Here is a 13,601-nt window from a genome sequence, read left to right on the forward strand (position 1 = left end):
CCCCTTACATGTCCGCGTCCTCCTGCCAAGCCTCACAATACAGCAGTGTGAGAGGAGGGTTGAAAGCCAGGAGACCCTCCTCCTCTCCCCTGTGTCTTCGTGAAATGGCCCCTTCTCCGCAGTGGGGACAGCAGCCCCCAGACAGCCCGGCCGCAGGGACCTGGCAAGGCAGGAAGCTTGTCCCCCAGGGCCTGGAACCCAGCCCCTCAGCCCTGACAGGGGCTTAGTGTGGCCGAGGTCAGCCTGGAGCACCAGGGACAGAGAAGCCAGTTTGGCTGCCTTCAGTGCTGGTCCTCACCCTTGTCTTTCGGAACTTAGGATTTGCATCTCTCCCACCCTGCGCCCTTTGCCAAGATCAAGGCTCTTTGGGATTCACTCTTTTGGCGGGAGGGCTCCCTTTGATGGCTGTGTCAAATGGGATGGAATCTGGCCAGGTTGTTATAGGAACTCAGGAGAATCCCTGGAGTGGGAGAAATAATGAGGACATGGGGCCATTCACCACTGAGTGCTGGGAAGTGGAGCATCCATTGTCTGGGGCCCGCAGAGGCCCAGGCGGCGGCAGGAAGCAGGCCTGGGCGGGGGTGGGGGGGTGGGGGTCTTGCTGCAGCAGCAAGCAGCTCTCTGGTTGTGTAGAGCAAGGTCCAGCTAAACTGTGGGTTCAGATGCAAAATCACCCACTTCCTCTTTGTGTGACCTTGAGCAAGTTACAGCAGACAATCGGCATGACCCAATTTTGTTGAAAAACCAGTGTGTTAAGTCTAGAGAGAAAATCGTCCTCTTATTCACAATAGTTATCTTGGTGGCATGTTTACAGAGGGTTTAGAATTTTGTGTGTATGTGGTTTTCAATTTTTTCCAACATTTTCTTTAAACAGCATGGATTACTTGGATCATCGGAAAACAAAAACAATCAACAAATAACCACAAAGACATCCCTACTTTGGAAATGAACAGATTTGGGGAACTGAGATCCACATAACTGAAGGGAGGGACAGTACGTTGCAACCCTCAGGCCACTCCACGTAAGGGAAGGGTTCCTGGCCCCCTGACTGCCCACAGTTCTGTTGTGAGCCAAGTCGGAGTTAGGCCTGTGCTGCCCACAGGTGCTGCACACACGGGCCTGATGGTCAGGGCCTGGCTGGCTTGTCCACTTGGTAGCTACTTCTGTGACAGCAGGAGAGATGGGGGTTCACTTCCCACTGTCAGCTGCTCAGCAGCCCCATCTCTGCCCTATGAGGTGCTCTTCTGGGTGCTGCCTCCTGCAAGGAGCTTTTACTGACCTGTCTGCGCTCCTGTTCCTAGCCAGCCTTCCCTCTAGGGCAGAAGCGGGCAGAGCAGCTTCCCTGGGTGGCTTGCTTCCATCCTGCCTCCCCTCCCTTCTCCCCCCCCCTCTTTCCCTTTTCCCTTCCCTTTCTCCTTCTCCCTCTCTCCCTCCTTCCCTTACTTTCTTTTTTTTTTTTTTTTTATGGTGAAAAAACATATATTTAGAATTAGCCAGCTGGACTCCGTTCAGATGATCCCAATTTTGTTGGCAACGTCCAGAGCATCATAGTCCGGAGCCAGCCGCACATACGCCTTCTTCTCTCCGTCAGGTCTGATCAGGGTGTTGACTTTGGCCACATCAATGTCATAGAGTTTCTTCACAGCTTGTTTGATCTGGTGCTTGTTGGCCTTGACATCCACAATGAACACCAGTGTGTTGTTGTCTTCTATCTTCTTCATGGCCGACTCCGTGGTCAGGGGGAACTTGATGATGGCATAGTGGTCAAGCTTGTTTCTCCTGGGGGCGCTCTTCCGAGGGTATTTGGGCTGCCGTCGGAGGCGTAGCGTCTTGGGCCGCCGGAAGGTGGGGGACGTGCGGATCTTCTTCTTCTTGTGGCTGTGGACGCCTTTCAGCACTGCCTTCTTGGCCTTCAAGGCCTTCGCTTTGGCTTCGACTTTAGGAGGGGCAGGAGCTTCCTTCTTCGCCTTCGGCGCCATCTTGGTCCCTTACTTTCTTCCAAAACTTATTTTATTTATTTGAAAGGCAGAGTGACAGAGAGAGAGGGAGAGACAGAGAGACTGAACTTCAGATCTTCCATCTGCTGGTTCATTCCCCAAATGGTCACAAGGGCCAGAGTTGTGCTAGTCTGAAACTAGGGGCCTGGAGCTCCATCAGGGTCTCCCACATGCATGGCAGGGCCCCAAACCACTTGGGCCATCCTCTGCTGCTTTCTCAGGTGCATTAGCAGAGAGCTGGATCAGAAGTAGAGCAGCCAGGACTTGAATCAATGTCCTCTTCGGGATGTCAGCGTGCAACATGGTCTTTTTTTTTTTTTTTTTTTTTTTTGACAGGTAGAGTGGACAGTGAGAGAGAGAGCGACAGAGAGAAAGGTCTTCCTTTGCCGTTGGTTCACCCTCCAATGGCCGCCGCGGCCAGCGCGCTGAGGGAGCCCTGCGCTGCTCCGAAGGCAGGAGCCAGGTGCTTATCCTGGTCTCCCACTGGGTACAGGGCCCAAGCACTTGGGCCATCCTCCACTGCACTCCCTGGCCACAGCAGAGAGCTGGCCTGGAAGAGGGGCAACCGGGACAGAACCCGGCGCCCCAACCAGGATTAGAACCCGGTGTGCCGGCACCGCAAGGTGGAGGATTAGCCTATTGAGCCGTGGCGCCGGCCCAACATGGTCTTCCACATATGCTGTCTTCTTCCACTGTGGTCTGTTTATTGTTAGTGTTTTGAAGTATCCCATATGAAAGACAAAGTGCATGGCTCCAAAGTGTATGGTTTAAGGATTGTTTACACACCTATGCCCACAAAACCACCACTCAAATCAAGACCCAGAGAGGCCCCAGTGTTTTCCCCCAGTTGGTAACCCTATCCCACCCCCACCGTGTACCACTCTCATGATCCGTCACCACTGTAGATTAGTTTTATCTGCTTTTGAGCTTTTTATATATGAACTTTTGTGTCTGCCTTCTTTCACTTATCTTTTTATGTGCATCATCCTTCTATTGCTATTTAACAATTCACCCCAAAATTTCATGGTTTAAAACAATGATTTTGCTTACTGATCTTCAATTTAAGGCCTCAAGGGGCTGGTTTCTGTCTGCTCCCTGTGGCACTGGCTGCGGTCGTGTGACTGGGTGGGGACTGGAAGGTCCACTCACAATGGCTCGGTTGCACGGTGGGCTGGATGGTGCCGGCTGTCAGCTGGTGCCCTGGCTTTGGCTGTGGGCCGGGGCCTCGGTTCCTGTGCACATGGATTTTCCTGAGCCTCTTGGGCTTCCTGACAGCATGGTGGCTGGGTCCCAAGGGAGGGGCCATCCGAGAACAAGGAGGAAGTGCAAGATGTCTGAATGATCTAGCCCCAGAGGTCTTCTTGGAATCAAGGGGAGGGGTATAGACTACCTTAGACAGAGATGGGGGAAGATTCTAGAAGAGCATGACAGACAAGAATATTGGGATGCCCAAGTTTGGAAAAGATTCTGCCACATTATTTCTGTGAGATTCATCCATGTTGTAACATGTATTCGGTTTCCCTTTTTAAAAAACATTTATTTATTTGAAAGGCAGAATTAGAGAAAGGGAGTCATGCACACACACTCAGGGGGTAGGGAGAGGGAGGGAGGGAGGGGTCGGTCTTCCATCTGCTGGTTCTCTCCTAAATGGCCACAATGACCAGGGCTGGGCCAGGAGCATCTTCTTGGACCATCATTTTTTGTTTTCTCAGGCCCATTAGCAGGAGGCTGGATTGGAAGTGGAGCATCCTAGATTCAAACCAGTGCCCATATGGGATGCTGGCACTACAGGCAGTAGCTTTACCCACTACATCACAGTGCTGGCCCCTTCAGTTTCCTTTTTTTGCTATATAATATCCCCTTGTATGGATATACTACAATTTACTTTTCATTTTGCTATTGAATTATTTGCAACTTGGAGCTATCTAAATAATGCTCCAATGAGTATTAAATATTCTTACAGAAATCTTTTTTTAAATTTTTTTTATTTGAGAGGCAGAGAGAGCAAGTATAAGCTCTCATCTACTGGCTCACTCCCCTAAATGTCTACAATGGCCAGGACTGGTCTGAGCCAGAGCCAGGGACTCAATTCAAGTCTCTCATGTTGGTGGCAGCAACCTGAATCCTTGAGCTATCGCCTGCTGCCTCCCTGGGTCTGCACTGGCAGGAAGCTGAACTCAAGCTGGAGCTGGGAATTGAACCTAGGTACTCTGGTGTGGGATGTGGGCATCTTAACACTAGGCTAAAAGCCCACACCTTCTGCAGCTTTTAAGGTCTTAAAATCATATTCTATCCTCCCCTCCAACCCCCCATCAATTACTGTAGTTGTTGGCACTTTAGGGGGTAAATATCTGCCAGTGTTGTTAAAATGTTGAAATTCTGTGAGTACCGCTGGCCTTCCATACCCATGAGTTTCATAGCCATAGATTTAACCAGTTGTGGATCAAGAATATTTTTAAAAATTGCATTTATACTGAATGTGTACAGATTCTTTTGGGGCCTTATTCGCTAAGCAATGTGGAGTAACAGCCATTTACCTGGCGTCCGGCCGTAGAAAGTGCTCACAAGCAATCCAGACGTGACTGAGAGTGTGTGGGATATGCAGATGCTGCCCTGTCGTGGGAGGTTTCTGAGCATCCTAGGATTTTAGTGTGGGAACCACACTCCCGCAGATTCTGAGGGGAGACTACCTTACATAAATATATTATTTTATTTATCTGAAAGAATTACAGAGAAGCAAAGAGAGAGAGAGAGAGAGAGAGAGGTCTTCCATCCACTGGTTCACTCCACAGATGGCCACAATGGCTAGAGCTGTGCCGATCCAAAGCCAGGAGCCAGGAGCTTCTCCCGGGTCTCCCACGTGGGTCCAGGGGCCCTAGCACTTGGGCCATTTTCTACTGCCTTCCCAGGCAATATCAGAGATCTGGATGGGAAGTAGAACAACTGGGACTCAAGCCAGTGCCCATATGGGATGCCTGCACTGCAGGTGGTGGCTTTATCCACTATGCCACGGCACTGGCCCTATAAATATATTCTTATAAAAACCTTCGGCTATTACAATGAAAATGAAAGTTCCTTCTGATGTCCCTCAAGGCTGGACCCTTTCTTCCTCCCCCAAGGTAATTCCTGCCACCATTTGGTGGGATTCTTTCTAAGGCTTTTTTTTTTTTTAATGCTTTATACACACATGAATAGTCTTATGGAAAATGGTGTGTGTGTATGTGTGTGTGTGGCACAGCAAGCAACATCATGCTGCTTGGCGATTTGCTTACTCAACAAAATGTCTTAGAGACGGGCAGAGCGATGACGTGGGGCCCCACTTCACTTTTTAACTGCTGAAGGATGTTCCCCAGTGTCACGATGCCACCCTTGCTTGGCTGCTGCCCTGTGGTGGGACGGCGGATGCTTCCTGTTTCGTGAGGCTCCGGGCACTCGGCACTGGTCCTCGTGCACACTGTCAGTACCGGACTGACACTGATGGGACCCCTGGAGCGATTTGCCGGAGCCCTGCATCTGCACCCCTCACCGTCTCTTCCTTCCTCTGCAGAGACGACTCAGAGAGGCCGTGCAGCTGCTGGAGGACTACAAGCACGGCACCCTGCGCCCCGGGGTCACCAACGAGCAGGTAACCGTTGGAGGTGGGGCTGAGGCGTGGGGAGGAGAGGGCAGGGGGTGAACTCACAGCCCCTCCTTGCAAGCAGAACCACCGCTCTTTCTTGCAGTGGCTGCACTGACTGTGGCCACAAACCCCCGTGGACTCCTGGTCTCTCTCGTGGCCTGAACAGACCAGAGAGGCCCACAGCTTGGCTGGAGTGGCTTGCCCTGGCTTGCAGGGCTGATGGTGTGCATCTTGTCCCAATTCTACATTCAGCGGCATTTCAGTGGCAGCTAGGAACCGGCCATGATGGGGACATTTGCACCACGGAAATTAGCAAACGCCACAGAGCAGGGCTTCTGCTCCAGGAAACTGGTGATTGAACGTCAGCCAGCACATCGTGCCCCCTGAACTCAGGTTGAGGGTGGGAAGGCGGAGGCGGTCTAGGCCAGGGCACTATGAAATCTTATTTTGATGTCATGGAGGGACTTGCATCAGAGCTGCCCGAAATGTTGATGCGTGTATTTGATTTTGGAGAATGGTGGGGGATGTGGTACAGGACGACCTCAAGGTTCACAGGGCCTGATGGGTAATGTGCCGAAGTTTTTCTTTTGTTCATAAACGTCAGTTAAAAACTTTTTAAAAAATCGGCTTCTGATTTTTCCAGAGTAATATATGTGCGTAGTTCAACAAGTCAGGCAGCACTGAGATGTGGGTAAGGAAGCTAGTGTGCTGCCCCGCCCGTTCCTCCCCAGTTGCCATTCCTGCTCCCCAGAAGCAGCTACGTTGGCTATTCTTCAGGTAGAAATCTCCATTTCCAACAAACAGACTTATCTACACTGCTGTTTCTCAATTTGTTCTTTTTTTACAAATAAATCATTTTCCTTTTTTTATTTGAAAGAGAGAAGGAGGGAAGGAGAGAGGAGAGAGAGAGAAGGGAAAAGAGGGTAAGGAAGGGAAGGGGAGGGAGGGAGGGAGGGAGGTCTTTCCTCTGCTATTTTTTTTCCTCTAATGTCTGCAACAGTCAGGGCTGGACCACGCTGAAGCCAGGAGCCAGATCTCAGTCTGGGTTTCACGTGAGTGGGAGGAACCCCACTACTTGAGCCATCACCTGGTGCTTCCTAGAGGTGCATCAGCTGGAGGCTGGATTGGAAACAGAGTAGCTGGGACTCAAGTCAGGCACACCCACAAGGGATGCAGAGTCCCAGGTGGCAACTTAGCTGCCCTGCCAAAAGCCCACCCCTCTCAGTTAGTCTTCTGCATTGTCTATTGTGGTAGCTGAGGATTCACCTCTATTATCAGCCACGTCTATGAACACTTCTCTTCCCCGTCTGCCTCCAAAAATAGCTACCATGGGTTTGGGGCCTATACATATTCAATATTCATGTTAGTAAAATTATATAAATGACATTTATTGTATAGCCGTGTTGGCTGTGTTGTGACTATGTTTTTTTTCCGACTTTATGTTTTAACTGGATTTAATACTGCCCTGTGTTTTCACTGCCTCGTGTTGGCATAGTTTCCTCTGTACCAGCTCCACTCTTCAAGCACCCTTCGGCTGCCTTCCCTTGTTTTCAGTGCCCACTTTCAACCTGAAGACTCTCGTCTAATCTTCCACTTCCATTTTTTTCCCTCCTGAAATTTTCTTCTCTGGGACTCACCTCCCACCAGCTCAAGTCTTGCTTTTGCTTGGTATAGACTACAGTTTTGGTGAAACGCCTCTTCCAGTATCTTCATGTGAAAGAGAAGAGAGCTTGAGTCTTTATGTCTGAGGAATCATATTTCTGCGCTCAACCTTACCTGGCAGATTGGCTGAGGGGACAACCCGAGGCTGACAGTTATTTCTCTGCGGTGTTTTGAAAGCCGCTGGTCTATAACCCATTAAACAATCTGATGCCTTTGCATTCCTGATTCTTTGCAAGTGGCCTCTTCCTTTAGAAATGCTTAGTCTTCTCCTTAGCTATGCAATTTCTTTTTCTTCCTCCGTCCCTCCGTCCCTCTGTCCCTCTGTCCCTCCGTCCCTCCTTCTTCTTCCCTTCCCCCTTCTCCTCCTTCTTTTTAAGAGATTTATTTATTTATGTGAAAGGCAAAATTACAGAGAGTGAGGGAACTATCCACTGGATCACTCTTAAAATGGCTGCAACGGCCAGGGCTGGGCCAGGCTGAAGCCAGGAGCCAGGAGCTTCATCTGGGTCTCCCCTGTGGATGGCAGGGACCCAAGTACTTGGGCCGGCTCTGCTGCCTTCCCAGCCACATTAACAGGGAGTTGGATCAGAAGTGGAGCAGCCAGAACATGAACTGGTGCCCATGTAGGATGCTGGGCTCAGAGGTGGCAGCTTAACTTGCTATGCTACAATGCCATCCCTGAATTTATTTCTGAGATTCCACAGTGCTGTCCTTGCTAAAACTCATTGTTTTGGATTCTTGGCGACTTCTTTGTATTTGAAGACTCTTGTCTTTCAATTCTGGCAGTTTTTTTTTTTTTTTTAATATCCTGTTTATTGGAGAACTTCTTCTCATTCCAGACCTCCTATTAGTCCCATATTGGCCATCTGAGGCTGTCACACTCAGGTTTTGTGATCTTTTCTCTCCTATGCCATCACTGCAGGACAGCGTGGAAGCCGGGTGAAGCTCTGGCCTCGTGGACCCTGCGTGAGCCAGGCAATGGTACTAGAGATATACGACGCTGTAGGAGAGCAGTGGAGAGGGCACCAGCTCAGATGCTGCGTGTCTGGAAGAGATTTTTCCCCTGATATTTGAGGGCTGAGGAGTGAGCTGGTGAGGAGGGGGCTCTGGGAAGCAGTGGTCCAGACCAGGAAGACCACTGTGCTGGAAGTAGAGAGAGCAAACCTTGCAAATGAATCAAATGAGGCAGACAGACTGGACAAGGTGAAAGAAGGCATGGTGCCAGGGTGGGTGCAGCTCCTCAGCCAGCGCCCTTGTACAGAGACCGGGGGAGGGATGGCCGGGGGCACCACCCGTGATGCAGGGTCCATCTGGAGGTGGGAGCGCTGTGTGCTGAGTCCTGGCAGCCATCTGTGGGCAGGGCAGGTGCTGGCGCCTCCCTCCTGAGCAGCGTGCTTCTCTCTGCCCTTGGGCACACAAGAGCCTGGAAGGCGGGACTGATACCCTGCTCCCCCAGGCTGGAGTACTCTTCAGACCCTCTCACATCTGTCAGGGCTGGGTCCAGCCCTAGGCCCTCCCTGACCCTGACAGTGTCCACTCCCAGCCCCAGCTCCCGCTGAGCTCAGCCTCTGGGGACCTTTGCCAGCTCCCTGGGGAATGAGGCCACATTTCCTGTCTTTTCCCTTTCAGGAGCTTCAGGCTGCCTGTCCTGATTCCCGGGCCGCCTTTGTTTTCTACTCTGAAAACCCCCTGTGCTTGCAGGGATCGAGGGAGGAGGGGGTGAGGGCTGGCACTAGCCGGGCGTCCCAGTTCTGGCTGGGTGGGTGATGCCTGTGTGTCCATCTGGTGGCTGGGTAGCACAGTGCTAGGTGTGAGCCGGCCACTATGGCCCTCTGGATGCAGATCCGCCCACCGCCTGCCTCCCTTGCCCAGCCTGCTGGCGGCCTGTGCGTTCCCGCATTGGCTCTCACAACCTGCCCTCCGACGTCTCCATCAGCAAAGTCGCTCAACCCATGACCTCCGCGCTGCAGACGCGGGAACAGGGGATGGTGACCGCACGGGGACCTCGGGCTCGCGGAAGCCTCAGCCATCTGGAATCAAAGCCAGTCCCTCTTACTGGCCCCAGCTGGCTCTGCTGCAGGGCCATGGCTGTACCATCTGACAAGACCCGGGCTGGCTCTTGGTCTCAGTCTGGAAGGGGCCTTGTCCGCAGCCTGGCTCTGTGTCTGCTCTGACGTCTTCCTGTGGGCGTGTGGATCAGCAGCCCATCGCCGGGGCTCCTTGCCTGTGGGCCTGTCCTGCACTGTGGACAGCGCTGAGGAACTTGCACATGCTTGTCTCTATCCAGCGCACTGCCCTCCAGTACAACCCCGCCCCTGTGGGTGTGCACAGTGTGGTCATGATTTGGTCACTCCTGATGGCCTGAGTGTACCCTTTTGTTGGTGGGCGGCTCACATCTCCTCCAGAGCCCATTGCTCCACCCACAAGCAATTCATTCTGAGGATAAAATAAGGGCCATGTACCCTTTGGGCTTAGCAGGTAGAAATGTGAAGCACTAGGGCCCTAATAAGGGGCACGGCTGTCAGACAGCAAAGCCATGGCTGAGCAGAAGTTTCTGGATGTTGATTCTGATTTGTGCACTTGTGTGTGCTGAGGCTTGGCTGGAATGGTTTGGCATGGATGGAGATAGGTGGTGCTAAATATAAAAGACCCCCACCCCTCCCACCACCACCATGGTGAGTCACCACTCACTGTGTGTTTGCCAAGTATTGGACAGCCACCAAACACAGCCGGCCCTCCACCTCCGCGGGCTCTGCGTGTGTGGATTCAACCCACCCCGGACTGCGTGAGTACTGAGCATGTGCAGACTTTTCTTTTTGTCGTTGTCCCCTAAAAATTCACCAGCTATTGGCATAGCACTTACCTGGCAATGGGTATTGTGAGTAACCTAGAGGTGACTTACAGGCCGCAGCAGGATGTACGCAGGTTACAGGCAAATACTACCCCTCGTTCTGTCAGGGCTGTGAGAAGCTGAGAAGTTTGTTGTCCACAGGAACCAACCATCTGTGGATACTCAGGCACAACTGTACCAGGGCTTTGCATGGATTACCTATTTGGTAGGTACCTGTATCAACCCCATTTTGCAGCAAGAACATTGAGGCTCAGAGAGGTTACATTACTTGCCCAGGGCCACGAAGCCAGACTGTGCTAGCTGGGGAAGAGGTCTGATGCCGGGCCCGTTAGATCCAGCAGGAGGAATAGTACCTGCAAATCACCTGCAAAAACCAAGATATAAAATGGAATAGAGAGACCAATGTAGGGAGAAGGAGAGACAGAGGCAGAGACCAGGGGAAGGAGACAGATGAGATGAGATGAGATGAGAAGAGAAGTGGACGATGCAGGGGGTTGGCCAGTAACAGGGCAGATTGTGAAAGTTTTCGAAAGCCATGAAGCCATGCTGGCAGTGCTATGAGACAGGAAGAAGGAAGGCTCTGGAGCAGGGGAGCAGCGTGAAGTGTGCTGTGGTGGGATCAGCCTGGTGGTAGTGCCAGGGTGGACAGGGAGGAGTAATGCTGTCATGGAAACACCTGGAAACCATGGGGTGGCCGGGTGTGCAGCATGCAGGTCTCTGAGAACCACTGTGGGCATCAGAGAGGGTGGTTCTTGGTGGTGTTCTGTGTTCCCCAGAGGCTGGGAGCCAGCCCAGCTCTCCTGAGTGCCCTCTGCACCCAGGGTAACCTGTCCACTGCTCAGAGCCCTGTGTGGGGTGAGTTCTGCCCACCACCTGCCAAGGAGAAAGGGCGGCTGTGATGTAACAGCTCCAGTGGATCCCCTCTGCTGGCAGCCAGGAAATGGGTCAGCAGAGCAAACACCAGGGGCTTAAAAGTACCTGCACCCCAACTCTTCCATGGGTGCCCGTAGGTTTGTCAAAAGCTGGCTGAGGGGAAGGCTTGGCTGAGCCCTGATCTCACCCGGCTCTCAGCTTCGGGCTCTGGGGTCCTGGTGAGCACCTGCTCCTTGGGGCCAGCCCCAGCGTGGCTCTTACCAGGCACAGAGCAGCACCTGGTCAGTATTAGCAGGGGCACTTGTACGATGTGCTTGGTGCTGTACTGGGCACTACGGATGCAGCTCTGGACTGGGCCACTATGGGGGGGTGCTCCAGGATGGTCTTCCCATTCTCCCTGGTCCCTTCTGTCCCTCCCCAGCACAGCGGGTAGAGAGATCTGTGAAAACACACACTATATTCTGTCTCAGCCCCGGGGTCCTCAGCCTTGGCACTATTGGCCTTGTGGTGGGGGCTGCCTGTGGTTAAGAACATGCCTGGCTCTGGTTGCCAGTGGACTCCCCCCCACCCCCAAGCTGTTACCAATAAAACTGTCTCCATAGGTTGCCATATGTCCCCTGGGTACAAAATCACCCCCCAACAAGAATGGCTGCTCTAGTAGAAACCTGGTGTTGTCCCTTTTCCCACTAAGAGTTAAGCTGCAGTTGTGAACAAGTCCTGTAAAGCCTTCACTCCTCTCTGACCTGGTCTCCTCTGCTCCACCTTGTTCAGTCCATTGCGGTCACACTGTCCTTCACATGTGCCAGGCAAGCCCCCTTTCTGCCCCAGGGCCTTTGTACTGGCTGTTTTGTCTGCCAGAACAATCTTCCACCAGACACCTGTGTGGTTCCCTCTCTCTTGAGCATTTCCTCCAAGGTCACCTATGTAAGGTTACACCTTACTGCTATAACCTCCTCCCCCTACCACCAGCATCTACTTCCTGTCCTCTGACCCTGTGTTACTTCCCCTTGCTTCCTGAAGCACTATTTTCCTTACATATCAGAACACTTACTCTGTATTCGTATTTTTTAAAATATTTATTCATTGTATTTGTTTGAAAGAGTGACAGGGGAATGGGAGAGGAGAGAGGAAGAGAGATCTTCCATCCAGTGGTTTACCCTCCACATGCCTGCAAACAGCCAGCACTGGGCCAGGTTGAAGCCAGGAACCAGAAGCTCCATCCAGGTCTCCCATGTGGGTGGCAGAGGCCCAAGCAGCTGGTCCATCATGTGTACATTAGCAGGAAGCTGGATTGGGAGTGGAGCAGCTGAGACTCCAACCAGCACTCTGAAATGGGATGCGGGTATCCTAAACAGGCTTAACGCTTAATTATTTTTATTGCTTATCACTCATGTGTCCCCACCAGCCTGACTCCATAAAGGCAGAGGTCTTCATCTTTTTATTTTTTTCACTGATGCAATCCTTACTGCTTGGAGTAGTGTTCAGCACATAGTAGGTGCTTAGTCAATATTTGTTAAATAAATTGTTGATTTTCGCAATGACCTTGAAAGTGAGTATTCAAATCCTTGCATTACAAATGAGGACCTGGAGTCTCAGAGTGATTAAAGAAAAACACTCAGAATCCTAGGGCCCCACGTGGGAGCCCTGAAATTCAAAGCCAGGTTCAGCTCTGGAGTGTGCCCTGGGTAGGGGGCAGCCGTCTGGGGAAGCGGTGACAGCTGCTGTGTGCCATGTGGCAGCAGCAGCAGGAGGGCTGTCTTCTGCTAGGGAGCTCTGGAACTGGGGGGGGGGGGGGGGACTCCACTCCCCATGGATTGCATAGGTACACACTACCTGTGAGTAACCATGGCAACAAAATTAATGGTGCCATTTTGGCCCAACTGATAAATTAGGAAGTTTTTTGTTTGTTTTATGGAGGCATCCTTTGCCTTACAGAAGGCTCCCCTTCAGGCTCTCTTTAATTACCTTCTGGAGGTTGTTTTAAATAGGCTCTGTCTTCGCTGCCTTCCGAGGTTTGGCGAAGCAGCTTGGAAGCAGGCAGAGGGGAAGGGGAGTGAGCCAGATTGGGGGTGGAGCCTGGGCAGTGGCTCCTCCTTGTGGATGCTGTGGCAAGGCCTGGGCACTGGCTCCTCCCTCTGGGTGTCGGGGGTGGGGCCTGGGCAATGGCTCCTCCCTCTGGGTGTTGGGGGTGGGGCCTGGGCACTGGCTCCTCCCTCTGGGTGTTGGGGGTGGGGCCTGGGCAATGGCTCCTCCCTCTGGGTGCTGGGGGTGGGGCCTGGTGCTAAGGTATGCCCCACTCCTAATGCAGGGCTCCTGGATCTGCCATCTCTGGCCCTCTCCTCCAAACATGTTTGGACCTACCCTCTGCCCCTCCCTTGGTCTCTAACAGGTTCAGATATGAGGGTGCTTCAAAAAGTTCGTGGAGAAATGGAATTAAAGGATGAATTTATTTGGGTGTAAAAATTGTTTTGAAATCCGTGGATAGTTTTTTCATAATACATATTTTCTACATATGATGAAAAATGTGCATGGAAATAAGCTCATACTTTTAATTCCATTTTTACACACAATGTTTGAAGTACTCTCTTGGGTTCAAGTG

At 52.0% G+C, this 13,601-nt stretch overlaps 2 protein-coding genes across 10 annotated transcripts in view; one reads left to right on the forward strand and one right to left on the reverse strand.

The window, feature by feature from the left end:
- The window catches only part of SFXN5 (sideroflexin 5), a 122,661-nt gene that overhangs the window by 28,787 nt on the left and 80,273 nt on the right, over nt 1–13,601 (forward strand). For 8 of the 9 annotated variants that reach the window (XM_002709756.6, XM_017340676.4, XM_051837500.3 and 5 more), the window contains exon 3: nt 5,545–5,622. The exons of the other annotated variant lie outside the window; for it this stretch is intronic. In XM_002709756.6, coding sequence (XP_002709802.1) covers nt 5,545–5,622 — 78 coding nt within the window. The remainder of the gene's footprint in view (nt 1–5,544; nt 5,623–13,601) is intronic. 9 annotated transcript variants of the gene reach the window in all.
- On the reverse strand, nt 1,430–2,000 carry LOC149128061 (large ribosomal subunit protein uL23). Its single transcript, XM_089327551.1, has one exon. The coding sequence runs from the start codon at nt 1,977–1,979 to the stop codon at nt 1,509–1,511; it is 471 nt and encodes a 156-aa protein (XP_089183677.1). The 5' UTR covers nt 1,980–2,000; the 3' UTR covers nt 1,430–1,508.

This window comes from Oryctolagus cuniculus, chromosome 2, assembly GCF_051225735.1.
Source record: "Oryctolagus cuniculus isolate XC-2025 breed Fujian yellow rabbit chromosome 2, ASM5122573v1, whole genome shotgun sequence".
Classification (NCBI taxonomy): domain Eukaryota; kingdom Metazoa; phylum Chordata; class Mammalia; order Lagomorpha; family Leporidae; genus Oryctolagus; species Oryctolagus cuniculus.